The 26,390-nt window shown below is 37.4% G+C and overlaps 1 protein-coding gene across 2 annotated transcripts in view; it reads left to right on the top strand.

Moving 5' to 3' along the window:
* The window catches only part of LOC110835993 (zinc finger protein rotund), a 427,918-nt gene that overhangs the window by 172,917 nt on the left and 228,611 nt on the right, over window positions 1-26,390 (top strand). The window contains exon 1 of one of the 2 annotated variants that reach the window (XM_087349132.1): window positions 22,796-23,327. The exons of the other annotated variant lie outside the window; for it this stretch is intronic. Coding sequence (XP_087205258.1) covers window positions 23,076-23,327 — 252 coding nt within the window. The 5' untranslated portion in view covers window positions 22,796-23,075. Of the gene's footprint in view, window positions 1-22,795; window positions 23,328-26,390 lie in introns of those variants that run through there. 2 annotated transcript variants of the gene reach the window in all.

The following is a 26,390-nucleotide window of genomic DNA, read 5'->3' as shown; positions in this document are numbered from 1 at the left end:
CAGACTAAGCTCTGCGCGTTTATTATGCATCCTAAGTCTATGTTCTTTTTAGTTCGTAAACGAAATATATTTTTGCTTTATTTGTCCTAGCTATAAAATTGCTACACCTCGGTCAGACACGTTTCCTAGTGTCTATAAGAGACACCATTGGACCTTAAAAGTTCAGTGGAAACTATATGCACCACTTACTTTAACAATTTTTAGCTGTGCATTTTGTATTTTTACTGCAAATAGCAATTATCTCCTTAAATAGCATTAACCAGTTAATTTTATTATGGTGAATTGTATTCTCTTTCAGGTACGGAATGAATTGTTAAATATTATTTAGAAGCATCTCGGCTTCAAACGATTATGAGCGTCGATCTGTGGTTCAAATGGAGTTGGAGGTCGTAATAGGTCTAACACTTAGTGACCGGTTTAGTTGTGAAAATTTTGCGTTTTAATTTTGACAGAGGATATGAATATGAAACAAGAAGTCGAATGGATGAAAGGCCATGACCTTTGTTTGTAGGTACTATTGCAGTTGTCCTCTCTGCCCATCTTTTTTTGGTAATCAAAGTGATCGCTTTACAAATTTTTCCCCATCAGAATTTTTTAATATGTATGACGATTAGAATCCTTTCTCCCTTCCTATTGTGTAACATTCCTTTACAGAAGTAAAATAATTTTATGTTACATTTTAAAGAGCTTAGACATAATATCAAAAACACCATTATAATCTTATTCATCTTAGTTAAAACATTTGTCATAACATTTCTTGTGTGTGTGAATACCCCTCTCATTTAACGTTACAACCACTAATTGGAAACTAATTTTAGAAGCATTTCAAGAATTGCCCGGACAAGTTCGTGGCATTACAGTGCTCCGTGAGCGTATAATTTATGTGAGGAAGCCGTAAATTAGTTTCGAAACGTTTTCTAGACTGCTAAATTATATCGTGGGTGAAGGGCACGATGCAAAATGACCAAACCTATTCATTATGATTATAAAACGCGTTGTACAGTGATGATACCTTAAAGAAAGTAGCTGGTTCAGAATGGAGTTACGTGCGATAAAACCACCTGTCTTAATTTCCTTCTATTTCTTATTCTTGAATTCCTCAACTTCTAAGGCTCTTCGTTGTTGTAACTGCCAATCATTCCACTCCTTATTCATTCCTCTAACATGTTTCATCGTGATCTTCTCTGTCGATCATTCTAATCGCTGTCCCTCGAATTACTTTCTCAAATCGCTTCATAAATTCGTGAACTCTTGGACTTTCAAGTTTTCCATAATTCCTTGCTCTTTTACTCGTACTGCAGATTAATCTTGTCTCGTCACTGCCATCTCTTCATACAGCGTTTGTGTTAATCCATTAGCGGAGCTAAAGCGGTTAAAAACGAAAAATGTACGTTATTTAGTTGTGAACTGGTACTCCACACACTGGAGCACAGAGAACCAACCGATTATCAAATATGTACATCTTCTGCAGGTCGAGTCAGCGAGTCGCTGTTAGCCACCTAGACCTGGCTTAACGTGGTCATACCCAAAATTTTAAAGTTCAGGTAGCCAAAGACTAGTACGTACGGATCAGACGATGAAATCTGTGATAGACTTCCTTGGAAAGCGATCTTGTATTATAGGATTGTAAATTGTATTTACATACTTTGCAGCTCGAATCTCGTTTAAGAAGTACTTAAAAATCCTTTTACTAACCCAAGTAGTATACCGTATTTTAGTTACAGAGAAAAGTTACTTATAAAAACGTTTAGAAGTAGGCTGTGTATATTTTCAGAACCAAACGAAACCCATATACACGCAATTGGAAGAAATACTGTATTGGGGAATAAATTCAGTGCTCACTGCACTATAAAGCCTTGCATAAAAAACATATTAAATATGTTAACGCTAATTTGTTAATGGTATCTGTGCTAAGAGTCAAATGGATTTGTTTAGTTTACATACGGAACTTGATAAATTTAGCTCTTATACATCGACCAGTTTCTTACGTAATTGAAAGTATTCTGGAATCTTATTGAGGTGTTATGTAACAGAGTCGACAGAGAAGAGGTTTGGGAGTCTGGTCTGGTACTGCCATTTACATGACCAGAATACCTGACGTTCATTATGCTAATTATTGACACTTTTATCGTATTTTCCTTTTGTTAAATTTGCAAGGTCATAAATATAGGAAAAATTAAATTTCAGCTGCAATTAAGAGAGACGTACATTTATAACACCAGCCCGTAAAGTGTCTGGTTGCGAGTAACGGTTAATATTTGCTCAGACACGTTTTTAGAGCAGCGCAAGATTTTTCATTCCACCGCCACATCCAGACTCGATGTATATTCATCCTGCATTATATTCAGCGTATGTTGGTGACTCTTTTCGTGGATGTAATGTAACCGGAGTGTGAAACTAGACATTCCCCTCAGTCTCATTCGATATCTAAAATATGTCCGGTACGCTTTGTTAGCATGATGCTTAAACACAGACACAAAATCAGCTTTATACTTATTGCCTTTAATTTATACATCTTTTTTGGAACACGCTGTATAATCTGTTAATATTACATACCAGTAGCAAATTTTATGTAAGATTTGAGGTTTTCACAGCGGTGAGTATGAAGATTTCCGTCTTCTGGGTTGTTGCGCTGTGTAGTCTGGTCGATGTTCACCAACGTTTCAGGGGTCATACTGCCTTCATCATCAGGGCGGTGAGTATGAAGATTTCTGTCTTCTGGGTTGTTGCGCTGTGTAGTCTGGTCGATGTTTACCAACGTTTCAGGGGTCATACTGCCTCCATCATCAGGGCGGTGAGTATGAAGATTTCTGTCTTCTGGGTTGTTGCGCTGTGTAGTCTGGTCGATGTTTACTAACGTTTCTGAGGTCATACTGCCTCCGTCATCAGGGCGATGAATCGCCGTGATGACGGAGGCAGTATGACATCGACCAGACTACACAGTGCAACAACCCAGAAGACAGAAATCTTGATACTCATCGCCCTGATGATGGAGGCAGTATGACCCCTGAAACGTTGGTAAACATCGACCAGACTACACAGCGCAACAACCCAGAAGACAGAAATCTTCAGCAAATTTTATATTTCAGCGTATAAATTGCTTGTAAAGCAGTGCATTGGAGGAACAAGAAAGTGATGTGAGGATAAGTTTGAAACGGATCAGTGTAAATAGGTTGTAAGGGTGTGGTTAAGATCGATTGTGGCTTTTGTATTAGCAGTGTTGAACGTTGAGATTCTATTACCATACACCCGTTAGGCCTAATAGTTTCTTATTCTGTGTGGTTGACATTATAAGAATGCGAGATGACTTGCTGAATTACATAGAAATGAGCAGAGGCACCTCGGCCAGGAAAGTAGCTGGCTAGACTATCGGGATTCGATTCCCAGCAGTGCAGGATTTTTTCTCCCTTCGCCGTCACGTTTAGACAGGTTTTGGTGTCCGCTCATATCTCGCAGGAAACAAAAATTTGACCCGGCTTCTTCACGTTACAAGGGTTTAACTGCACTGCCGTTATGAAACGTGTTTTAGAATCAAAGCATGTACAAACTGTACAATTTACAATTACGCTCAACAGCAATAGCATACTAATACACAAAAATTAAATCAAATGCAGGTTCACCCTTCTCCATGCAATAGGCTCTTCCGCACTCCTCGTTACAATTAAGCCAAGGTCACCTTAGTTGCTAGGCCGCTGGTCACGGAAGTTGGAAAAAAGATGTGTAGATGCCAGCACAGTGTCTTCACGAAAAGGACGTTTGTTCGTTCTTGAACATTACTTCGTATGGAAATCGTTTGCTGCCGCCCGTGAAGCGTTCGGCCCTGCGGATCCTTGTAAGGATCTGCCGAATAAGACAACAATACACCGACTAACAAAATATTTTCGATACACATGAAGTGTCTGTATGTGACAAGTGTTCATTGGCTGAAACAACGAGTGGCGGGTTTCGTCGTTTTATGCCTGAGGAGATGGTAACGCGTTACAGAGTTGGTGTTACGTTTTAGATTGGGAAATGTACGAAACCTTGGGCCTTGTCGAAGGTGGAAATAAACCGATTTTGTCAGCGGTGAAAAATCTGCAGTGACTATTTCTGCTCTCAGAAATATTAAATATTTTTTTGTTCTTTTATGTTCTAAGATCATCTCTGATATTGGTGACCATTGCATCTTTTTCTTTACTGTGGTAACGAAAGAAGTGTCCGAACGCCATTCGTCAGTGTACTGAAAAAATATGTATGTTTGATGTTTCGAATGAAGGGCCTAAGTCAATCGTAATTTGGATTGATTTAAACCCCTCTTAGTGGGAACCAAAGTTATATTAGAGAACCTGACTTCACTAGAACATCAATATATTCGTTTATGTAGGCTCTATATTGAGAAATGCTTACAGAATTTTTTATAAGCTACGAAAAGATCAGTAGGAAGTTCTAGTTGTATTTGGTAAATAATTTTAAAATGCTTCTTAGAAAAATGAAAAAAAATAGTGGGGGGGATTTATTTGTCTGAGGACAGGGACCGATGGTCAGCTTTTGTGAACACGGTAATTAACATGCTGATCCCATATAGTTTTGGAATTTCTTGACTAGCTGTATGTAGTACTCGGGGTCTCAAGAAGGAATAGTTCTTATATTCGTACTCAGTAATGTTGCCTGTAGTTTTGTGAGACACTGAAATGTAGTCGGCACAAATGGTCAAAACCAAATTGCTCACGAATATATTTTCATATAATTCTGTTAATGAAAGGCATTAATAATTTTTATAGATGATCTAGTAGCAAGGCTGTGAAATGGCCTGTAGGAAGCTGCAATAGGCGTAGCATATAGCTCACATTCGGAAATATGAAATATACACAGAGTTTAGATGGAAAACCTGTTGGAAAGTAGCCATTTGTAAGATCGAGAGATAGATGAGAGGGAACGTGGTGTTGGATCTTAAGGAATTAGGTTGTGAGGATAGGGAATGTATTAGAGTAGCTGGATATTGTTTAATTGCGTGCTATGGTATTAGCTGTGTTGAATCTTCGGGTTTGATTACCGCAGACATAGTTATGTGACACAACAAACAACAATTTTTCGAAAGTATTTACTCCACCAGCTAATTACACATAATGACAAGTTACATTGTAACGCTAACATTAATCATTTTACCATTAGCGTATGAACGTCAGATCAAGGACAATCACGTACAAAGTAAATTAACTTTTGGTATTCTTGTACAGTTAACACATCACAGTGGACAGGTCAGCAGTGTAATGGACCAAAGAATTGTCCTTAAGCCATTTTTGTTGTATTCTGGGGATACAGAACGGTAGCTGTACGAAGTGAAGCTTGTAGACCAGCAAGCAATGTTTCGAAATTTGTTAAAGAACAGACATTATACACTGTTGTTATATCAGTGAATTGTTGAGATAAGTTTTCTGGATTTATCTCAAGGTTATGATATTAGTATGATTGTAAATTATAACTCTATGTCATTTCAGAAGTGTATCATCTGATTCTTATCTTAGTCAGGTTAAAGTTGTTCGTTTTCGGACTATCTACGATTCTGAGATTCATTTTAAAATTATATTCATATTGATGCTTCAATCGTTTTCTTCCCATGAAGTTTTCCGTCTCAAATTTTTCTTTAAATTAACTTCTTGTTTCCTTTATGAGTTCTATATAATGAAAACATCTCAATCTCTGATTATTTAGTTCTGAGCCAATATTACCTCCTATAATCGCAGAAATTTTCCAAATATTAGACTGACATTATAGTATATTGAATATTTTTTTTTTTTGATATTATCCATCGTCTAGTAAATATAAAACGTAAAAACGACGTTTCGGAGATGGGACTTTTACGTCCCACGGATGGATGGTGTGATAATGCCTTTTTATTCTGGGACTTTCACTTTTTACTTTGTCCGGAGATAGGGATTAGCTCTATATAGTGGGCCCAACTGAGTAGGAACCTGAAGACGGAGATAGAGTCCCATCTCCGAAACGTCGTTTTTACGTTTTATATTTACTAGACGATGGATAATATCCAAAAAAAAATTATTCAATTGACTCTTCACCATCGTCAAGAAGTTTTAGATTTGATATGACATTATAGTATAGTCAGTAGCATATTTTGAGAGGAACCAGTCCGGACCTGACCTTGTATGCAGTATTCTCACACCCAGTTTAGTTTCAAAAAGCTGAAGACTAAAACTGCACAAAATTTTGACTCTTGATACATTGTGATGGCATTAGACTAAAGGATGCTGAGATTAAACTTTTACGATCAACCACATCACAGAAGAAATAGTGAAATTTTAGAATAAATGAAAAAATAGTTTTAGGAAAATAACTATTGAAACAGAAATATTTGTTTCAACTCGTCCACCCACCTAAGAAGAATGCAGTTTTAGGTAGATTTTTATTTATCCCAACAAATAGTTATGTTGGTTAGTGAGTTAGTGAAGGTCGTGCTACTTGTCTTGAGAGTGAAACAATAACTAAGAAGTGGACATAGGTCACTTACGTTCTGGATGGTTCAACTCGGCGTAACTAAAGTCCCTGCGCATCTGTGAATGTCTATGCTGATGCAGACCAACAGTTGGGATCGTTTGAATATACGCTGTCTGTCATATATATCTTTTTATTTTATTTCTTGTTTTAAGGACGTGTCATGCACGAACTAATATTTTCCAAACGTCTTCCTGAAATGAGGTGTGAAATTAAAAGACGGAGGGGGATATGGAGGATGCCTTTCCGTGGCCTCCAGCGGTGGCATGGTAACTTAGCTTGTCCGTCTGTGCGAGCCTTTACTATGCCGTAAAGGGGTACATCTGCAAACAGTTTCCGAAACTTTAATCAGTCATTGTTTAAACTAACAATAGCAATGATAACAAGCTGGGAAAATGTATTTCGTACCGGAATACACGTAATATCTTCATGCGTTCTTTGTAAAGTGCATTTGGAATTATTAAATCCGCATTGTTCGACAGCTCCCACTTTGGTCACCAGATCGCAGAACCTCAGTGTCTACCTCACGAAATTCCTCAACCGACGTTTTGTTATCACTGATGGTTTTTGGCGATATGAGCTGAAAACCCCATCACCGGGCAGTGTTCCATTACTGTCTCTTCGCATTGTTACTGATATATTTTGTCTCCCAGGAATATTGTTAGTTAGTTAACAATTAGAATAGAATTGTAACAATAATGTTAATAATAAATATTAACATGATATCATGGTAAAACTTTTCGTAGTGAAATGTTTTGTGAGATTGCTAACCATCTGAGTATACAAACTTATCACAGTTTCTTTTATCACGTATTTGCCTATGTGATACTTAACACAGCACCATCTCATGTTTCGCTTAAATTAAGATGAGAGATATGAATTTTAAAACCCATAAAACATGACCCTAGATTTTCAGTATTTTTATATGGATTACTATAAGCGATTATTTGAAACAAAATGAGAGGTCAAGGACTCGATAAGCTAAAGCCATCTCACGCGTTCATTGACAGATCAAAGTTCATCGACTCTTTTTATTTATACAAAAACAGTTCGCTGCTTTTGTAATTTATGACGCATCACAGAGTACTAACGTATGAGAAAAGTCTTGCTGTCATTATGATGTTATAACGTCATGTAATTAGCAACAGTACGCTACCACAAGTTGAGGACATCTTTATGACGATGATAGAACTTTAATAGCCAACGAAAATTTCAGTTTCAGGAAAAACAAGTTTGGAAATGTACGCATAGAATAACAATTATGCGTTTCGAAAAAAATGATCTAACCTTTATCCCTGGTAATCAAGGCAGCCTGGAGTTTCCTCTTTCAGTCATTTGAGGGCGCAGGAAACACTGTTTATGCACCGATTTTCATCAAATTTTGTATCTCAGTCCTCGTCACATAAGATGCTGATTGTAATGTTAAGCTACGTCTATACTACATTTACTCTTGCTGCAGAGAATGGGGCCAACTGTAGCCTATTGTGTACAGACAGCTACTACAGCATTCTTGTCTTATTAGGAATAAATAATTTAAGTTTAGAGAGTTTATATTTGATAAAAAATGTATTAATGGAACAAACAATAAATTAATACAACATTCGTAGAATTTAATGTTCTCACGACAGTGTGTACAAATACTTGTCGCTCTGATAATGGAGACAGCAGGCTACATGGCGTTATAATTCACAAGACAGCCATATTCTTATTACAAAATTGTTTTATGTTGTACTTCAGCACACCGTCAGTGGGACACCCCTCTGTCGCAGATAGTGGCCCAGTAATCAATATCTATTTACTACTTGTACAGCGTAATTATCAGTGATAATGACTGTGAACTTCAAGCTGCTGGCAAGCGTCATACTGATAACACAAGTGTTTTTACTAACAGTCTCACATACTTACTATAAAATTGCACTTCAAACATTGTACATTAGTCCTCAATACAATAAGGAGAAGAAACATTTCAGATGTAATAGTGGGACCGTCCAGATGTTATGGATAACACGAAAATCTTTCTCCAAGCTGTTCAAGTTGTTCAAGATTCGTTGTGGAATGTAGATTTTTGTCGAGGAATAAACAATAAATTAATGAATATACGAATTGGTCATTACTACTTAATATTCCAAATATAACTGCGGGTATTTTGCTGCGGATGGTTGGATATACGAGAGTTAAAGCAAGGATTTTTTTAATCAATTAATCCACAAAACCATTACACAAATCTTGATAAAACGCATCTCACATCGCCACCCAAATAAATATGATTACAGTTTTTAATATCAGTTATAATTAAATAACTATTCTTCATCATTTCTTCTGTTTTTCACTCCTTTCGCTCGCTCTTCTCCTCTCATTCATCCCACTTTCTATCCATTTCTTCTGTCGCTCAACCTCACCCACATCAATTATTCCTTAAACCCGTTCACGCACCTACCCATTCACCTAATCATATGTTTTCCTTCACTTAATCCAGCTATTTATCACTTTTTATGTCTTTCCACCATCCAGCCTCCAACACATTCATAATTTATCCTTCCGTGAATCTTTCATTCCATCCATCCATCTACACATCACGAAATTCAGTCATTTGCCCATGGAGAACACATAGACATGAATAAAACTGAGATTCCGCATTCCTAGTGTGGTCGTGTTTTTGTATGTTATGTGGTTCTGGTTTCTCGCGTGAGAGCCACGAATTATCTAAATAAGTTTAATTTTGATAATTTCTTTAACATCGGTCATGATAGCAGCTTTGGTCTGTCTGACCGTCTGCCCTTGGGTTTCTTGGCGAAGGGCGGTCTGTTGCCTTCGCGTGACCAAACCTGTGACGGGCCCAAATCTCAATGTTCTAATGCATTATTATGCATGTAGATCAGTTTTCATGCTGTGGAAACAAGACTGAAGCAAACGCCTTGTTTTTACAGTAACCCATATGTCACTTTTTCACTTTGTGTATTCTGTTTCTGTAAACGGACGGAGATTAAAAATTTTGCCTTACATATTACGTTCTCCGAATGGAAATGGAAACCTGGAGTAATAGATGAAGTAGTGTCATATGAAAATGTAGGTTTGAATTATTTTATTTGTACGTGTATATATCCGTCTATGAAGTTCAATAAATAATTAAACAATCAATAATATCGTGATACAGTTTCATTCCGCAATTCCCTTGACGCTTAAAGGCAATGTTATAAAAATACACGTTATTTAAATGTATTAAATTTTATTCATTATGTAACACCACGTAATGAGTATCAGATAGCCTTCAAAACATGTGTGCGTAGTCCGTATGTTTATATTTGCAATCAAAGTTCCCAGAACAGATCTGGGGGGTTTTATCCAGCGAATAACGTAGAATATTAGCCTGGGGTAAAGATAACCAGAGCGTAAAACTTGAGGTTTCAGAAGTGCTTACTACCCACATCATCGCCGTGAACAAGGCGGTAAATTCATACTAGATTACACGGTGTAACTTTGTCAGCTTTTGTCAGTCTCAGACTGTTTGTATTTTTTTAAAACTGGTCCGTTTGCTAACGGGGAATGTGGCACAGATGAGGGAATTGAGAAATGTATACGAAATTTTTGGTATGAATGCCTTGAAGGAGAATAGATTTTTATACATGTAGATTAGATGATAATATTAAAATGGAGCTTAGATAAATAGGGAGTGAAAATGTGAATTCTATTTACGTGACTCAGAGTTCGGTCCAACGGCAGTTGTTTGAGAATTCTGTGAGCATTCGGATTCCGTAAAAGCAGGAAATTTCTTAAGGAGGTGGATAAACATAAACTGCTCGAGAAAACGTGTAACATGTAGTTAGTTATTTAAAATTGATGTAGAAGGAAGTTTTCATGTTCACCCCCTGAAAGCAAACGTAGTAATTTCTCTCCGGCTCCAATCAGGCGACTGACTTACATATTATTAGCTGTTCTCCTGATAGTCGGGCGGTCGTCCACGTTTGTACTTGTATTGTGTTGGTCTATGCAAAACTGTCACAAGGCACCCAGTTCTTACTCAGATGGCTTCCCAAAAGAATCCGTCTTTACAGTGTGGAGTGCTGGTATGTGGTTTCCATGGGTTATCACCAAAAATTTTGTCGCCTTTTTTATGATTTCCAGAAAGTAGATTGATAGATCGGAAGATGGACTGACCGATAAGTTCATTGATTCACAGACGGGTGAACAAATAGCTGTAGGCAAACAGACGAAATTGTCTTATTTCTTTAATCAGGTTTTAAAAACTCCCAGCTCCTATACACTCACCCTGATGATGGCAGCTTCCGTGTTTGCCGAAACATTGGATAATCCTCATCATTTGACGCGGCTTATCCCTGGAAGTCGAAGTTAAGCATTGAATTATAACAGCGAAAACTTAATGACATATTTAAAGTTGTCTCTTGTCCCAGCAGGTCCTCACACGGACAAAGGAAAATCATGGGAAGTTACAGTACATACAGTGGTCTGACACAGACACGAGTCTGAGACCACCAGGTTGCTAGCCACAGTATCGCGATGTTCCGAGAATTCTTGAACAAATTGTTGTTCCGTTTCTTACAGAAGAAAAAAAAGTAGTGCAACAAATTGGTCCCTCATAATTACTTGTAAACAAATGACCAGTACGCATAAAATCGGCGTGTAATTAATTCCTGGAAAACCCGTTTCTTTTTTTTTTATTCATTAGTTTACAATTCTCAAGGTTTAACAAACTCTGTCAATTAGTTATAAACGGAATACATTATAACTATTAAATTATTGTTCTTCAGTGCTGCGATATGCTGGACACATAGGTCGGACGGTTTAGGGAGGTGGACCACTGGGATCTTGGGTTCAACTCTTACTTGGGGCGAGGTAGTTATCCGTTTATTCTGTGTTCACCTGTCAGGGAAGAAATTTTAAATGAAATCGGAATCGAGGTTAAGTGGTTAACACTTCTGATAGAATTCTAGCGGTATCTGGTTCCAATCTTGGCTCGGAGGTTGGCTATTCTATATACTGTTCTTCGTGGTTTACCTCAGACACTGCGCAAATCTTGTGATAGTATTATGGCCGCTTCCTTCTATATCCCAAACAAGGAGCAGACAAGACAAGGAAGGGGAAGAAAACGGAAGAATAAGAGAAAAATGATAAAGGACCAGGGGTTGAGAATGAAAGGGCACGAAGGAGGAGGGAGAGGATAGAAGAGAAAGGTGAAGAAGAAGTAGAAAACATAGGAGGGGAGAAAGGGAGAAGGAAAGTGATGAGGGTGTAACGGGAAGGAGAAGGAGAAGGCAGGAACTGAAAAGGAGTAGAAGGAATAAAGAGGGGAAAACAAAAAGTTGTTAGTGGAACCACGGTTCCGGAGAATTTGATGTAAATACGTCTAAACGGAAAGGAAGTTTATATATTGGCTTTATTCTAAATATTTCCTTTATACATGCTTTACAATTGAGTAAAGTTTGATTAAGACTTTGTTTATTTAACTTGAATTAGTTACGTTTAAGATGGGTCTGTGGTAGATGAATGTAATGTAATGTAAGGTAAGGTAATGTAAGGTAAGGTAATTAAGGTAAGGTAATGTAATGTTTTATAGGTAACAACAATGCCGATTAAACAGATGACGTTTCCTAGGTAACATAACAATGCAGTTACACTTTTTCGTTTCTCTGTTTCGTTACATTTTTGCCCAATGACACTGACCCTAAAATATAGACATATTTACGTCAAAAATGCAGTAAGTAAGACGAGATAAAAGTAAATGTATTTTATTCCTTGTGTTATGCAGGAAACCGTCACTCCAGGAGTGTCCTTGTGATGACGTTGGTTTGGTCGCGTGTGTTTCTGGCTAGTAGAATTGAGATCAGTTCAGTTGCTAATAAGTGTCTTGTGGCAGTCTTACTGTGATCGGGCTACACAGTGTGTGTGTGTCTGTAGGGGTGTAAGGATGTTGTTACGTCACACAGCGGAGCACAGCCTGTCAAGTGCGTCTCGACTCAACTCGTTCAGGCTCTGTCTTGTTTCTGCTTTGGCGGGAGAACAGCCAGCGCGGTTCGAGGATATATCAAGGACTTTGCCCCCCGGGAAGGACTACTTGCAGTTTAATTTTATGTTGATCATGCTGGTGATGATAATGATGGTGAGAGAGAGAGAGAATGGAACCTCACAGACTGCTTTTATAGGCATCCGGACTTGCTCGTCAGATGTCACAACTTCAGTTGATACGTATGTCTCATTATTATCATCTTCTGTTAAAAATAACTTTGGTAGGTTCCTGCCAGTCGTTTGACAGGATCCTGAGCTACTTCCACCCAACTCCAGTCCCCACAAACGTTCTCCGCAAGGTTAATCTTATTATCCTCCCGTCTACTTTCTGGTCTTGAAAATATGCGTCTTTCAATAGGTTTCTCCACCAAAATGACTTACACATTCCTCGCCTTCCTCATCCTAGCCACACGTCAAGCCTTTTGTAGCCTCCTGATTTTCACTACATTAACATTACTAGGTTTCCTATGCAAATAATCCACCTCATTATGTAATATAAACTTCTTATTAATTACGTTAAACGTTCCTTCTTTAGGTCCACGTATATTCCTGAGCAATGCATTTACAGAAGCTTGCATAATTTGACAAGAATTCAAAACAACTGGCAACATTGTTCTGTTAGTCACGGTAATGATTGCAGATGTTTCCAGAGTCCTCTTGGACTGCCCCCTGGTATCCCGGTCGATGGTTATTTTCGTGATGTTCTCGGCCACCCAGTGATAGGAGTTTGCGAACTATGGAAATTATTAGTGGTAAAGATCGTTGATATACAAGGGGGTAATAATCCAGATCATGCAGTTTCTTTGATACCTTCAACCCTCATCCACTTTTCTTCCTTATGTTTACCCCTTTCGTAATATTAGATCCTTACCACCCTTCACACTCATTCCTTACCCACCCCTTTCAACTTACAGCAAGAATGAATTATGTTAACAACGTTTCCGTCACCATTATTAGAACACTTCTATTCCCGTTAGGCTTTTATTTAGTGATTAACTCGTTAGTTCGTTGTGTAACCAGTCAGCGTGTCCTTTATCCAACAAGCCAGTCACTCAGTCAGGTGTCTTGTTGGCTATTCAATCAGACCGTAGGATTCTCAAAGGCGCAGAGTACGAAGATGGCATTATTCTGACTTGTAGCGCTGTGTAGTCTGACGGACGTTTAGCAAGGACTCATTGCCCTGATGATGGAGGCAGTAAGGACCTCTAAAACGTTGTTAAACTTCTTCCAGACTTCACTGCGCTACAAGTCAGAAGACAGTCATCTTGAAATTAGACCGAAATTTACTACTTTGTTATTTAGTGAGTTAATTGGTTAAATTTGGTAGTCAAATAGCTAATTGATTAACAGGTAGTTAATAGTTGATCTGGTCAGTTATCGGTAGCTGGTCACTCAGACTTAAAAGCCTGATGGATGAACCTGTGTGATGTCTGTGTTTGTCGAGCGCGTCGCTCAGTGAGCTTTCATTTTTTATGTTTACAGAATGTACAGTCATCAGCACCCTTGGCTTGTCTCTGTCAAGAACAGTCCTGCATAGTCTTAACAGTCTTGGCTAGGGGATCCCACTCATGGGAAGGGGGGAACACTAGCGACAGTTTCAAGACAGAAGACAGAGACAGACAGACGTTCAGATCTCAGGCACTTAGAGCAAAAGCGGCATTATTGCTCTTTACGAACAATGCTTAATTGAAGGAATTATTCACTTTCTCTTTTATTGGAATGGCGTAGCTTCTAAATAATATTACTTCGGAAATATTCTAGACAACTTTCATTTAAAAACTCATTTTATTTCTAATTTTGTTCGGAATATTCAGTCTGCATTTACGATACGGCTTAACACAGAACGTTTATAAATTTGTGATGTAGATAATTTTATTGATGAGTTCTGGAGAGAGGGGATATTAATGTTTCAAGCAGGTTAATTGTGATGATAATGTTCTAGCCTTGTCTTCGGGTCTCCTCCAGGTTACCGGTTTTTCTGACCGATATTTCATGTAGTTTCCCTTAGCCTCTCTAAGAGAATGTTGGTATAGTACCAAAATTAGCATTCTTGTTTTTAAACCTAACATTTAGGTCTCTAGTGGTTTTCTTCCTACTTTCTTGCAAGCGTTGTAATTTAAGGTACTGCTATGGAATATGTGTTGACGAATTTAGGAAAGACACAAATGCCTCATTGAGTATCGTCGGTCTCCGAGACGAATACGAGACAGCGACGTACACTTTTCCCAGTCTGTAAGGTAGAAAAACTGGAGCTGAAGTTTTAAAAGTGTCTCGAAATTCCACATGGTAAAACTGAAATCAGGACAGTCTTAATGGAAATATACAGCTGCACCGCTGTGAAAGAAGGCGAAGTGATTACGTCACGTTTCTTCTGATGAACCAACGTCGTGAAACATTCGTGCCTTATTGTTATGCAACCCGAAACTCTTTCTTCGACATCATTAGCTATAAGGTAACGGTCCAGGGATGTATTAAACAATTATTTATATTGTTCTTACATCACGGCATATGTTTAAGGGATGTACGCAGTGCAAATAATATGACGTCTCCAATATCACTGTCGCATTACGCCATATTGCAGAACGGGTAGAAGGAAAAATCAACAGTATAGTCTGTTAATAACAAGAAGCGATTGATGGAAATGGAGAGAAGGAGTTAGTAGAGAAACGCCACTGTTTCCAATGAGCTTTGAGACTAGTGTAACCGTGGGTAATTATTCAGGGCATTTCCATCTAAACAACGCTGCGTCCGTATTGAGGCCGGAGGACAGACTGTTCATCAGGGGAAGTGCGAGGAAACGGGCAACAGACGGACGCAGTTGGCAGTTTAGCAAGGGGTCGTCTTTGTTCATCTGATTCTTTATTTCTTCCTTCCGTTCTTAATTTCTCTCTTCCCTTCCTAAGTGATATTTTTCCTTTTCATTTCTTCCTTTGTTTCTGTCTTCTCCACTTATCTTATTTTGTTTTCTTTATCTTTTATTATTCAGTTGTTCGTTTCTTCCTTCCCTTCTTCTCATTCTTTGTCTCTCACTTTCATCGTTTTACATCGCGGCCGCCATATTGGTCTGGTGACAGGGGATTAATTAAAAGTACCAGGAGAGAGTGAGCGACTTCCGCTAGCAATCTGTCCGGTTTGACTCCATAGGAAACCGTCCATTTGCTGTCTACGTGATTAAAATCCAGAGACGGAAATACATACATGTAAATATCCGATGGATTGAACGTACAGAACGTCTTTGTACTCTGCTTCATACTCGGGCAGTGCTGGGTTTATACCTTGTCTTCGAGACGTGTTTATCCTATCTGAGAGTTTTCATGGTTTTTGTCAGCTTTTTCAGGTAAATACGACGCGTATGCATACTTAAGTCACTAATCGTCCTATCATTCGATTCTACAGCCTATATTCTGAGTTTCTGACAATATTGCCACGAGCAAACTTTAATAAATGAATAAACGCCATCTTATTTGCTGAGAGGAAAGGCGGGTTGAATAGTGTAAGGAAGGAAACTGCCGGTGGCCGACTGGCGTTGTGCAGAAACAATGGCTTAACGCCCAGCGTCGCGGCCTGTCCTTGTCGATTAATCATGACGTCAGTTCCGGTGACAATGTCCAAAGCCACTCGCAAGCTAAGCTCACCCGTTCTCAAGGCGCTGAATTTTTTTTGTTTTGGGGGGGGGGGGTGGCAATGAGAGTAAGGAATTAAGAGAGTGGAAGAGTGTGACAGCAAAAATAAGTTTTATGGATTTATCTGGCGAGGGAGCTGACACTATGAATAATGACGTGTCGTCATGCATGTTTGATGCACTCACCAGTATTGCCAATATTTTAGTGGTTTTCTGCCTTTCCCCGCCGTCCCCCCCTCCAGCCTACTTACAGCGTAATTTTGTCTAATTTGCATAAATTATCATTTCACGATTCATTTATTAATTACCGCCAATGAACAAATTTTCGGATATTATTGATTATTTTATCTAAATGTTTGTTTTATATGTTTCGAGCATATCTTCTCATCGTCATATGCTTTAATTTTAAAAATGGAATCATCGATTTACATAATATTTCCTAATATGTCTATTATCTGTTAAGCCTTAAATTTGTTAGCTTGATATTTTGTAAAATCCTTCTATTTTATCGTGTGAACAGCATGAATAATTGATAATATAAACGCATGAACAACAGTTGAAGAATAAACTTACGTATTACGGTTTCCGTAGTAGTAAATAATTGTTTCTTGGTTTATTGAACGACACTGCATCTATCACGTCCATTAATATGAAATAAGAACTGTTTTTATGACCGTAGAATCGTGTCCTGCATTGGCGTATTCTAAGGCAGCGTTATTGGCATTTGCTTGCAGAAATTGAACAGGCAACGAACTAAATTAATATAAGCGAATACCCTAATATAAAATGTAAGTATATTTACTGGCATGCGTTTAGTGAAAAATTTATGATTATTTGTTTCTTTGATAATATAAGCCATGTTATCAGTTCTTTCATTAGTCCCAAATATGTTTCAAGTTTCCATGGTTATGTGTGATCTTTGTTCAGTGAACCTCATTATAACAAGACTGGAACATATGCTCCTTGGTGCATACTGGCATTCCAAAAGCCTTCTTTAAATCCAGTCCATTACGTGGTGAAGTAAGTAATAGAAAATATATATACAAATTGGCTGTCATTTCTATTATTTACGAACATTAAAAAGAAAGCTAACTGAAGATGACAAGTTAAGGGCGAAACATATAGTGGATTTTTAATAAACATTGAAAATATAATCAAAAATTATTGTGTAGATGGACTGTAAACCTAACGTGCAACGCACAACAAAACCCATCCCTTAAAAATCGTATATTAATTAAATATGATGTAAATAAATCAAATCTAAACCTAATTAATATGTCCCTCTGTTTGTCACTTATCTTCTAATTACGATTCGTCTGGAAGCTCATTTTTGGACCTGATTGTGACAGGGATAGGAAATGCATTTCGTTCTAGTCATCTGTGACCTAATGGCGCCTAAGGTTCACTCTTGACATTGCGCTTTAGAAATTACAGTGTAATTACATGATTTTAATTCAAGGACGTTAATGTAATCTCATTAGATATTTTCCTAAGTATTCCGCGTCTAAGTTCCCTACACTGTTTAGACTCGAACGATGGGAAATCGTCGTTTTGTGTTACATAACCTAGATAATATGATGGATTGCTGCAGTTTTTGATGACATTATCATTGTCCTAATGATGGATTCAGCAAGGACCTTTTCTACCAGACACTAACCCTGATGATGGAAACAGAGTTAGTCTCCAACATTGGCGCTGCTAATCGCCCAGACAACATGGCTCAAAAACCAAGAACACAGCCATCTTTATCTAAATAGACTATTAATTCTAACACTAATCTATAAAATGCTGAAAATACGTGTTGTTGTCATAGAGTAAACGTCCTAAGTTTTACACCCATTCAATATTCGCGCAGTACAAGTTTTGTTTCCATGTATACTTTAATTCAAAAAAGAACATGGCCGTCGGAAAGTTACCCGGGTTGTAATAGAATTACGACACTTCATACGTGGTAGCTGATATATTCTTATTTCCTACGTAACCAAGCGTGCTACATGTATTACCAATTTCACGATGTATAATTTCCTTCTTATACAATTAAGAGAAAAGCAACACTGAAATAAAATCTTGTCAGTTCAGGAACAGCACTTCGGAATTGTCTGACCACTGTATTTATTCGTGGTTTGACTGAAATTTTGCGCGCCATGGTTGAAGGAACGTTTTGATGGCTGGGGAGCTGGGTAGCATAGTGGTCATCAGACAACAGATGTGGTTTTGGTTTCCACGAGAGAAATACCAGAAGTTACTATTACGTAGTAGGAATATTTCTTATTGTCGATGAACTTTTTTTATTTTTCTATGTCTGTGGTGGGCTTTCTATTCCACTTTGCAAACCAATCGCATACAGTCGTACTATAAAATCTGCATCAGTTTACAGCCACTAACAGGGCTGTAAGGACCCTCAATCTACGGTTTCTCTTTGGGTTGACATCCTTACAAATTTCATACAAGTACAATTTATATAAACGTAGTTTTCCTCAGTACATCCATCAAATTCCGGGACGGTTTCACGGAATGTACCAGTACCTCCGCTCTCCCCATACGTCTGCATGGCATGGTACTGAATTTAGCACTAGAAACATTTATATTTTATTCTTTGTTAAATAACATCACTAATTGGTACAATATCATGAAATGATGTACGAATTATCTTATCGCAAAGTAAACTCTCGATAACTGCATCTTGTTTTCTGACTATAGTTCACTGCGGTATTGAATTGCATCCAGAAATCCTCTTATGTATATAGGCGTGTTATTATAGTCATTTTGCAATTTTAACGGAGAAATTGCGAGTGGGGTCAACAAGTACTTCTGAAACGTCGGTAAACTTCTACCAGACTACACGGGCGAAACATCCTAGAAGACAGTTTTCTTCATACTCGTTGCTGTGAGAACCTGAAATCTCACCTAGTTCTTGTTTGCTAAAAAAAATAATTCTGATCGACTGCTGTAAAGTAGTCAGTCCCATTTGATCGAAATATTGCAAATATCAAGCGTTTGTTATGTTGTAATGTCAGATGTTTTGTGGCTGATTACTCTCCCATTCAAGAACACATAACAAGAGTGTATAAAACTTGTACTGATTTTATAAACTTAGATTTGTAAGACTTGAGGTTCTCACAGCGGTGAGTATGAAGATATCCGTCTTCTGGGTTATTGGTTAACATCGACCAGACTACACAGCGCAATAACCCAGAAGACGGATATCTTCAAACTTAGATTTGTCGTTTTTTATAGGTAGAGACCTTGCGTCGGGCTGATCACTCATCCAAGGAGTCCTACCATTGTCCAAATAGATCAATTGAACAAATTAAAAACCTCGACACCTACTGATAAAAGAGGATGAGAGAAAGAAAGAAAGAAAAAGAAGAAGAAAGATTTGTTTTTTAATTTAATTAGGTATTACGCAGTGGCACGTGTGGTGCGTAAAGGTTTAGCTCCACACATTTTTGTCTTCGGTACAAGATGGAGGGAAGCGATCAGATTCAAAACCCTGTCGATTTATTCTTGGGAACAGAAGTCCTTCGGGAGTCAAACCTAGGCTAAGGAACCCGTTATCAAACCACTTTATTTACTGAAATATTCCAGACAGCGTGAGGAATATATTATTTAGAGTCATGAGTTCCAAAAATAGTTTATTTATTTATAATTTATTTAATGACGCTTTTTTAGTAGCTCAGACTGTATAACGTCGAGGAAATGTAGTGGAATTGGTAGACAGTCTGGTGTACGTTTTCAGGCTTGGTAATATAGTCTTAGCTTTGTGTATTTTTATCGGTGGAATTACGCGACACAGTAGTGTAACACTTCAGATAAGGCGGATTCAACTTCTGTCGGTTAGATATTCAAAATCTTTCTTTTATCACATCTGACAGAAGAATTTGCAGTTTGTTCCAGGTAGCAGCTCTCCGGGTTTGCACTGTGAAAGACACCGTCAGACTAACACACTAACTAAGATACTGACATTTCTTTCGGTTACGACACCGTCCAGAGGAATCTACCGCCCCAATCGTCTGCTTTCTTCAGTGTAATTTGATTTTCTATACTTTGATAACGTAACTTCAAACTTTTGATTGATTTTTGAAGAGGGTTGTTGCGCCGTATAATCTAGAAGAAGTTTACTGACATTTCGGAGGTCCTTGCTGCCTCCATTATCAGGGCTATGAGTTGCAAGGATCTCTGAAACGTCGGTAAACTTCTACGAGACTATAGGCAGCAACAACCCAGAAAACAGTCATCTACATACTCACCGCCGTGAAAATCTAAAATCCTACTTATTGATATTTCCTTTTTCCATAATGAGAAATTTCGTGATATATGGCACTTCACCTGAAATTCTTACGGTCATGACATCATTAAGGTTGTACAGAGCTAATTATATTAATAGATCTCGAATGATGTAGGCAACAAGACGAACATTTCTTAAGGGAACTTGTTATCGATTTTGGTATTTTGGAATGAAGACGGATTTAAGGCGATTTTCGAATTGACTAAAAGTAAATATTTACAGTGTCTTTTCGGACTGAATAATAACAAGAACTTCCTCAATGTTTTCTGGCTAAATTATAGATAATCATTTCCACAAATTTTCAAATTGAATAATAAGCATTTAGTCAATTTTGTTTGGCTTTAAATAATAAGTATTTCCTCGATCTTTTTTAATTTAATAATAATAATAATAATAATAATAATATTTACTTTGCTTAATAATAATGCTCTTAATACTCTTTCATTTTCGTTGTTAACCTAATTTCTATTCGTGAATGTTATTCCCATTAATGCAATTAAATTCAGTAACTTGTTCAAATTATGTATTTGTTTTTACATTTATTTATTTATTTATTTATACTTTGTTTACTTATGTATTTAAACCTCGCGGGTGAGTTGTTAGCTCTTCTGTTTTGTGTTTAGGAGGTCCCATGTTCGTATCTCAATCCGGAGACCGGCCTTTCTGAGATTTTTACTATTTTTGTCTAATTCTGCCCCGAAATGTTCCGATTGTAAAACGGTGCCATCGAAATAGTTCCCTGGAGACATTGACGAAAATCTTATACCACGCTATTTCCGTTCGACATTCTTTACCAATTAATTACTAATATTCAAGGAAAGTTAAGAGTTAGTCATTATAGAGTTTGAATCAGTCTTATTTATATATTTGTGTGTATCTTAACTTGACCCTTAGAATGTTATGATACGTATTTTGATTTTTATTTGTAAATATGTCAGAAGACTTGTTTGAATTATGATATTAATTGCCCTGTAATGTAGCTGTAGGGAGGCCAGCATTACTGGTGATTGTTCCGCAGTGTGCTAACCATGTGTGTGTGAATGGCGGTTGGGGGGGAGAGCATGTGTAACAGAGAGAGATAATGTATGAGAAAGAGAGAGGAAGAGTTCGTATGTGTTGAAAGAGAGATAGTAGCCCGGCATGTGTGTGTGTGTGTGTGTCAACCCTACGCTCGCTACGGAATGGAGATGCTACTGCTGGTTAGGTTTGAAACGCGTTTTTAGTTTTTATTATATTTTTAATGTTTTTTTTAACTAGTGGGTGGAGACTCTAGTGTGGCGTTTCAGTTCAGCTCAAGCTATGATGGGTATCCAACGGATGTAGTGTGAAAGTAATATCATAAAATAACCCAGTGCAGTGCTTGAATTTATGAAGTGAGGTTGTGTTACTCGTCTTATCCGCCTGTTATCAGTGGCTGTACAAAAGCAATGCCCTCTTTTTGTTATTTTAACCTGTTCAGAACATCATTAAAACAAGGCCGGAGATGGATATATAGCTTTTAAATAATGGATTTTTTAAAAACATTTTGAAACTATTGAAAAAAACATTTCAGTTATTCATCATACCACTCCCCACTACCGATCCATTCGTGTTCAAGAAATATGCAACAAGTTTTAAATTGCACTATGGTTTGTGATGTTTTTGTGTTGATTTTCTTCGTGTGTTCTTTTAAGAAGAATATGTGCAGTGATTGTGAAAGAAATTAATATAGGTACTGGTAATTTTGATACAGATAATTTGATAATTTAAGAAGAACGAATATTTATTTATTCTACGAATATTTTCAAACTTGAAACTGTGAAATGGTGATGAAAAATAATTAAACGTTAATAGATTTTCACAAGAGAAGAGAAGATATCAATATTGGATTTCGATTTTAGTTATGAATGGAAAATATTTTACAGTTCTCTCGAAAATACTCATTTATAAGAAATGAAACTTCTGGCGGTGTATTTTATTCCACACACTGCATTATTAATTTTGTAGAAAAGTGTTCAAATGTGGCCTTACACTTGTGATTATTGCCACTGTTGAAGAAATGTTTACTTGAATTATATTTGCAGCAACTATTGTGTGAGAAATCTGATATTTCTTCGGATTTCATAAGTAATTTCCTTGTGTGGACAGGAACTGGATGTCAGCATTTTAAAGGACGTCATATACTGCTTAATTCTTTGGTCATTTTAAGATTGTCGCTGTTTATCAAATACAAAGTAACATAATTAATATGTTTATATGTGTGATGAATCAATTATTGTTCTGTGCGTACTTTCAAAATTTCAAATAATATATATTTTTCATCCGTGTTCTTACAAATATTTAGAGACTATTTACAGATTCGCTTCATTATTAATTAGTGTAAAATAACACAACTGACGACTTTATGAGTGGCACGTTCAACTAACGAATTTTTACCGTAGGTTCAAAATTCGAATTTCAAATTACTGTTTACTTTGTGAGATTTTACAGGTAAAATATGACAGAAGTTTCATATGCATACAGAAAATGTCACGTAAACACTTTAAATACTATTTTTATTGCCTAATTCTCTAATAATTCGAAGAATATGACTAATTGACGTAAGAAAATTAAGTATAAATAAAGAGAAACTTTAAGTGTGACACTTATCACAAGAAGAGAAGAACGGCCCTGTTCATGTCTTCATGGTTAACAGCATTGAATGCAACGCACATCCCAACTATGACTAACGGAGATCCATCGACAATGGAAGATGAAGAGTCCGCAAACCGGAACAGCGGCTCCCCCGACTATATCCGTGATAAGTACGACATATTCAACTCAGAAGCAAACCTGTTGCATCCTCATCTGCAAGAGAACACTGGACTCGTACCCCACACCCCACGCCTCCCTTCTCCGAAGGCGGTCTATAACAGCAATGGAGTAATGGTGAGTTGGATGCTTTAATTTAAATAAGGCAGTGGAAATTGTGTGAACGTGGCCGATGGCTTATAAATTGAGTATTGGCACGGCAACAGAGTTGTACGCTTACCCCTTTGAAGTCGAAGCTTGTCTAAGTAATAATTAAGAATTCAGTCCGTACCGCAAAGAAAACGCCATGGTTCACCATTACAAAGATCAGCCGATTAACGCTCTTTAAGAAAATAACATCTATTTATAAGAAAGAAACTAGGCACAGAGGCAAAATGCAAAGTAACAAAGAAACACAGAAACAAAACGTATGGTTATTTTAAAGCAAGTTGTAACCTTAATGAAGACTGGGCTTTCAGCGATAGAGTCAAGGTCACCCTTATTTGCTACCCCGTCTTCCTGCCAAAACATTTCCATACCAAAATCTAGGTATGCATATGTGTTTCACCTCCCTTGGGTTTAGACGCTTTGCAGAATTATTTGGTTTTCAGAAATACTCGGAAATTATGTATTAATAACTTATGCCTATGTTAAATATGGTCCCATATTACTCTGTAATTAATAGTTGCGTAGAGAAATCTGGTACGTTACGATAGATCGGACATGCAGTTTGGATAGAGACAAAATAAATACTTGTTAAATTTTGTACAGTATTCCTGTTTGAAAGCAGATTCTTCAGAAATCGGAAAATAATTTTAAAGACAGCAATAGACCATATGTATCTTAGGGAAATATAATTTCAATCGTCGGAGGTGGATGGAAATCGCTCAAGATCATGTCAAGTGTCGAACTTTTATATCAGCTATGATGAACACTTGAATTCTTTTAGATTGTAATGGTAACGAATCTCTTATAGTGAGACAGATCAACTAATCTTACGTTCTACACCCCAGGTTCCAATAAATGATCGAATCTACGAGTAGTACATCAATCTAATCGCCATAACACATCATTCAACTAGCAATCAGTCGGTCCCCTCTTATTGGCTCATTCTTACGTTTACGTCTGTTTATGACTCGACTTATCACATTTATCTTTTGCACTTCGTCTGTACTTGGTACATCATTGTCCATCGTGATTACAGCGGACCATATTACGCCATTGTACTGCATTCCAAAAGTGCCTACCAGGGTCTCTCAAGACCACCGATAATAACGGTGAGAATTGTTATTTTAGTTTCGAGTATAATGAAAGATCGATTTTCCAACATTCTTCTGTATGTTCAGTTATTGAAATTAAATCTAATATCTAACAGAAGTGGCTACTGCACTGCGCTCTGCATATAGTCTAAAACTCTGTCCTTGACAGAGGTAGAGAACAGTAGAAGTATTACATTGCACGAAGGTATACTTTATTTATATAAACATCGAGGAAGATAACAAAGGCGGGGCATGTATCTTGCTTGAGGAAATGAGAAATGCTTTCACAATTTTGTTTGGGAAGGCTGGAGGGAGGAGACCAGTCTGTATACCTAGGTGTTGAAGGTTGGATGATACGTTGATGACTAAATTTATTTAGTTCAGTTGTGAATATGTAATGAAGTTTCGGACCCCGTAAAGGCCAGAAAATTTTGTTAGTTGAACAACAATTCTGCCCCATATTGTTAGAAGGCAAAATGGGAACTTGTGTCTTTTTTTTTTGTCCGTCTGCATGATTTATATCCGTAACCTCAAAATGGATTTTGTTGAAATTTTGTATTCGGGGTCTGCTGTAGAAGTCGTAAAGGAATTTACTTTTGACCGCTTAGATACCTCTGAATATTTTCTATGAGTATCCCAAGTAGTTGTTAATTCGAGTCATCTGGACCGCTTATTCCGTTCCTGCCAACTTACTAAATGAACTAAAAAAATGCTTTCAAACTAACTAAATTTAAAGTAACTTAAACTTCACTTTATTTTTGGCTTTTCCTACCACAAGATGTGACGGTTATAATGCTATGACTCGGTATGCCACAGCCTCGTTTCAAGTAACGAGATTTGTAGGTGATACTACATGCTGTTTGTCGCCACTTACAACCAAAATAAAACCTTGTAAGTTGATGTGGTGTTGTCAGACGACAACGGACGGCCTGAACTACGAATGAAATCGTCACAAGCGGTTCTCAGACATGTGTCGTTGGTTTTCCAGACCACTAGATAATACTGTAAGATATCAGCTCTGCAGCGAGGATGGCCGAGAGAGTAGAGTTGTCTTATCTTTTACTAGATACGCTGACTAGTCCCATAAGTTTCAATATTGTGTGTTGTAAGATTTTAATGAAATACAGACTGTTCCACAAGTTCATAACCATGGGGTAACTCGATTATTTTGCATTATAAGGAAAATATGGTGTAGTCGTTACAAATTACCAGTTTCCAGTGTAACTTGTTGAATCATTTACCTAGAACCTGCCGCAGTGACAGTAAAACGTCTGTTTGAATATGAGACTAAAATTACCCCAGAATTTATCTAAACACTTGAACGTAAAGGAAAGTTTCCGTTCCTGACGGGATTCGAATTTTTGTCTCAGCAAACCCAGTTACTTTGCAGTTCGAGCTGTACCGACTTATAATCATTTATGCAATTAACACCAAATACATAACATAAGTGTGTATATAGCCTAGCTACCTATTATTTGTCCAAAGCGACGCTGCGATTTAAAAATGCCCCCTCCCTTCTCCGAAATATCAGTTTTAAAGACTAACGTATTTTTCCGTGACTGAATTATTAACTGTGCTACTGAAACGTTTTAGTATTGTCGGGGTCTGTAAACGATGTGTACACGCACATACGGTCCGTGTGCCTGGAGAGATATCAGTTCTCATAACACAACGGATATCGTTTTCAAACGATAACGCTTAGTTTATCAATCGTCTTCTGATAGAAAGCTTATGTGCTGCAGTTTGTATCTCCTTCGAAGCAGCGAACTGAACCTGGCTTCGTCTTATCTAAAAACATCCCATTATTTATACAGACTATCCCTCTTGGAGCACAACCACTGTTTGTGTTACCACAATCATCGACGCAAAATCGGGGATGAGAGAAAACTGATTTTTTTTTTGGTTTATTTTCATCGTGTGACATTAAGTATTGGGGAACCTT

This window comes from Zootermopsis nevadensis, unplaced genomic scaffold, assembly GCF_977971745.1.
Source record: "Zootermopsis nevadensis isolate Lab colony 2312 unplaced genomic scaffold, Znev_1.0 Znev_ptg000015l, whole genome shotgun sequence".
Classification (NCBI taxonomy): Eukaryota; Metazoa; Arthropoda; class Insecta; order Blattodea; family Termopsidae; genus Zootermopsis; species Zootermopsis nevadensis.
This window is presented reverse-complemented; position numbering and strand designations above follow the sequence as displayed.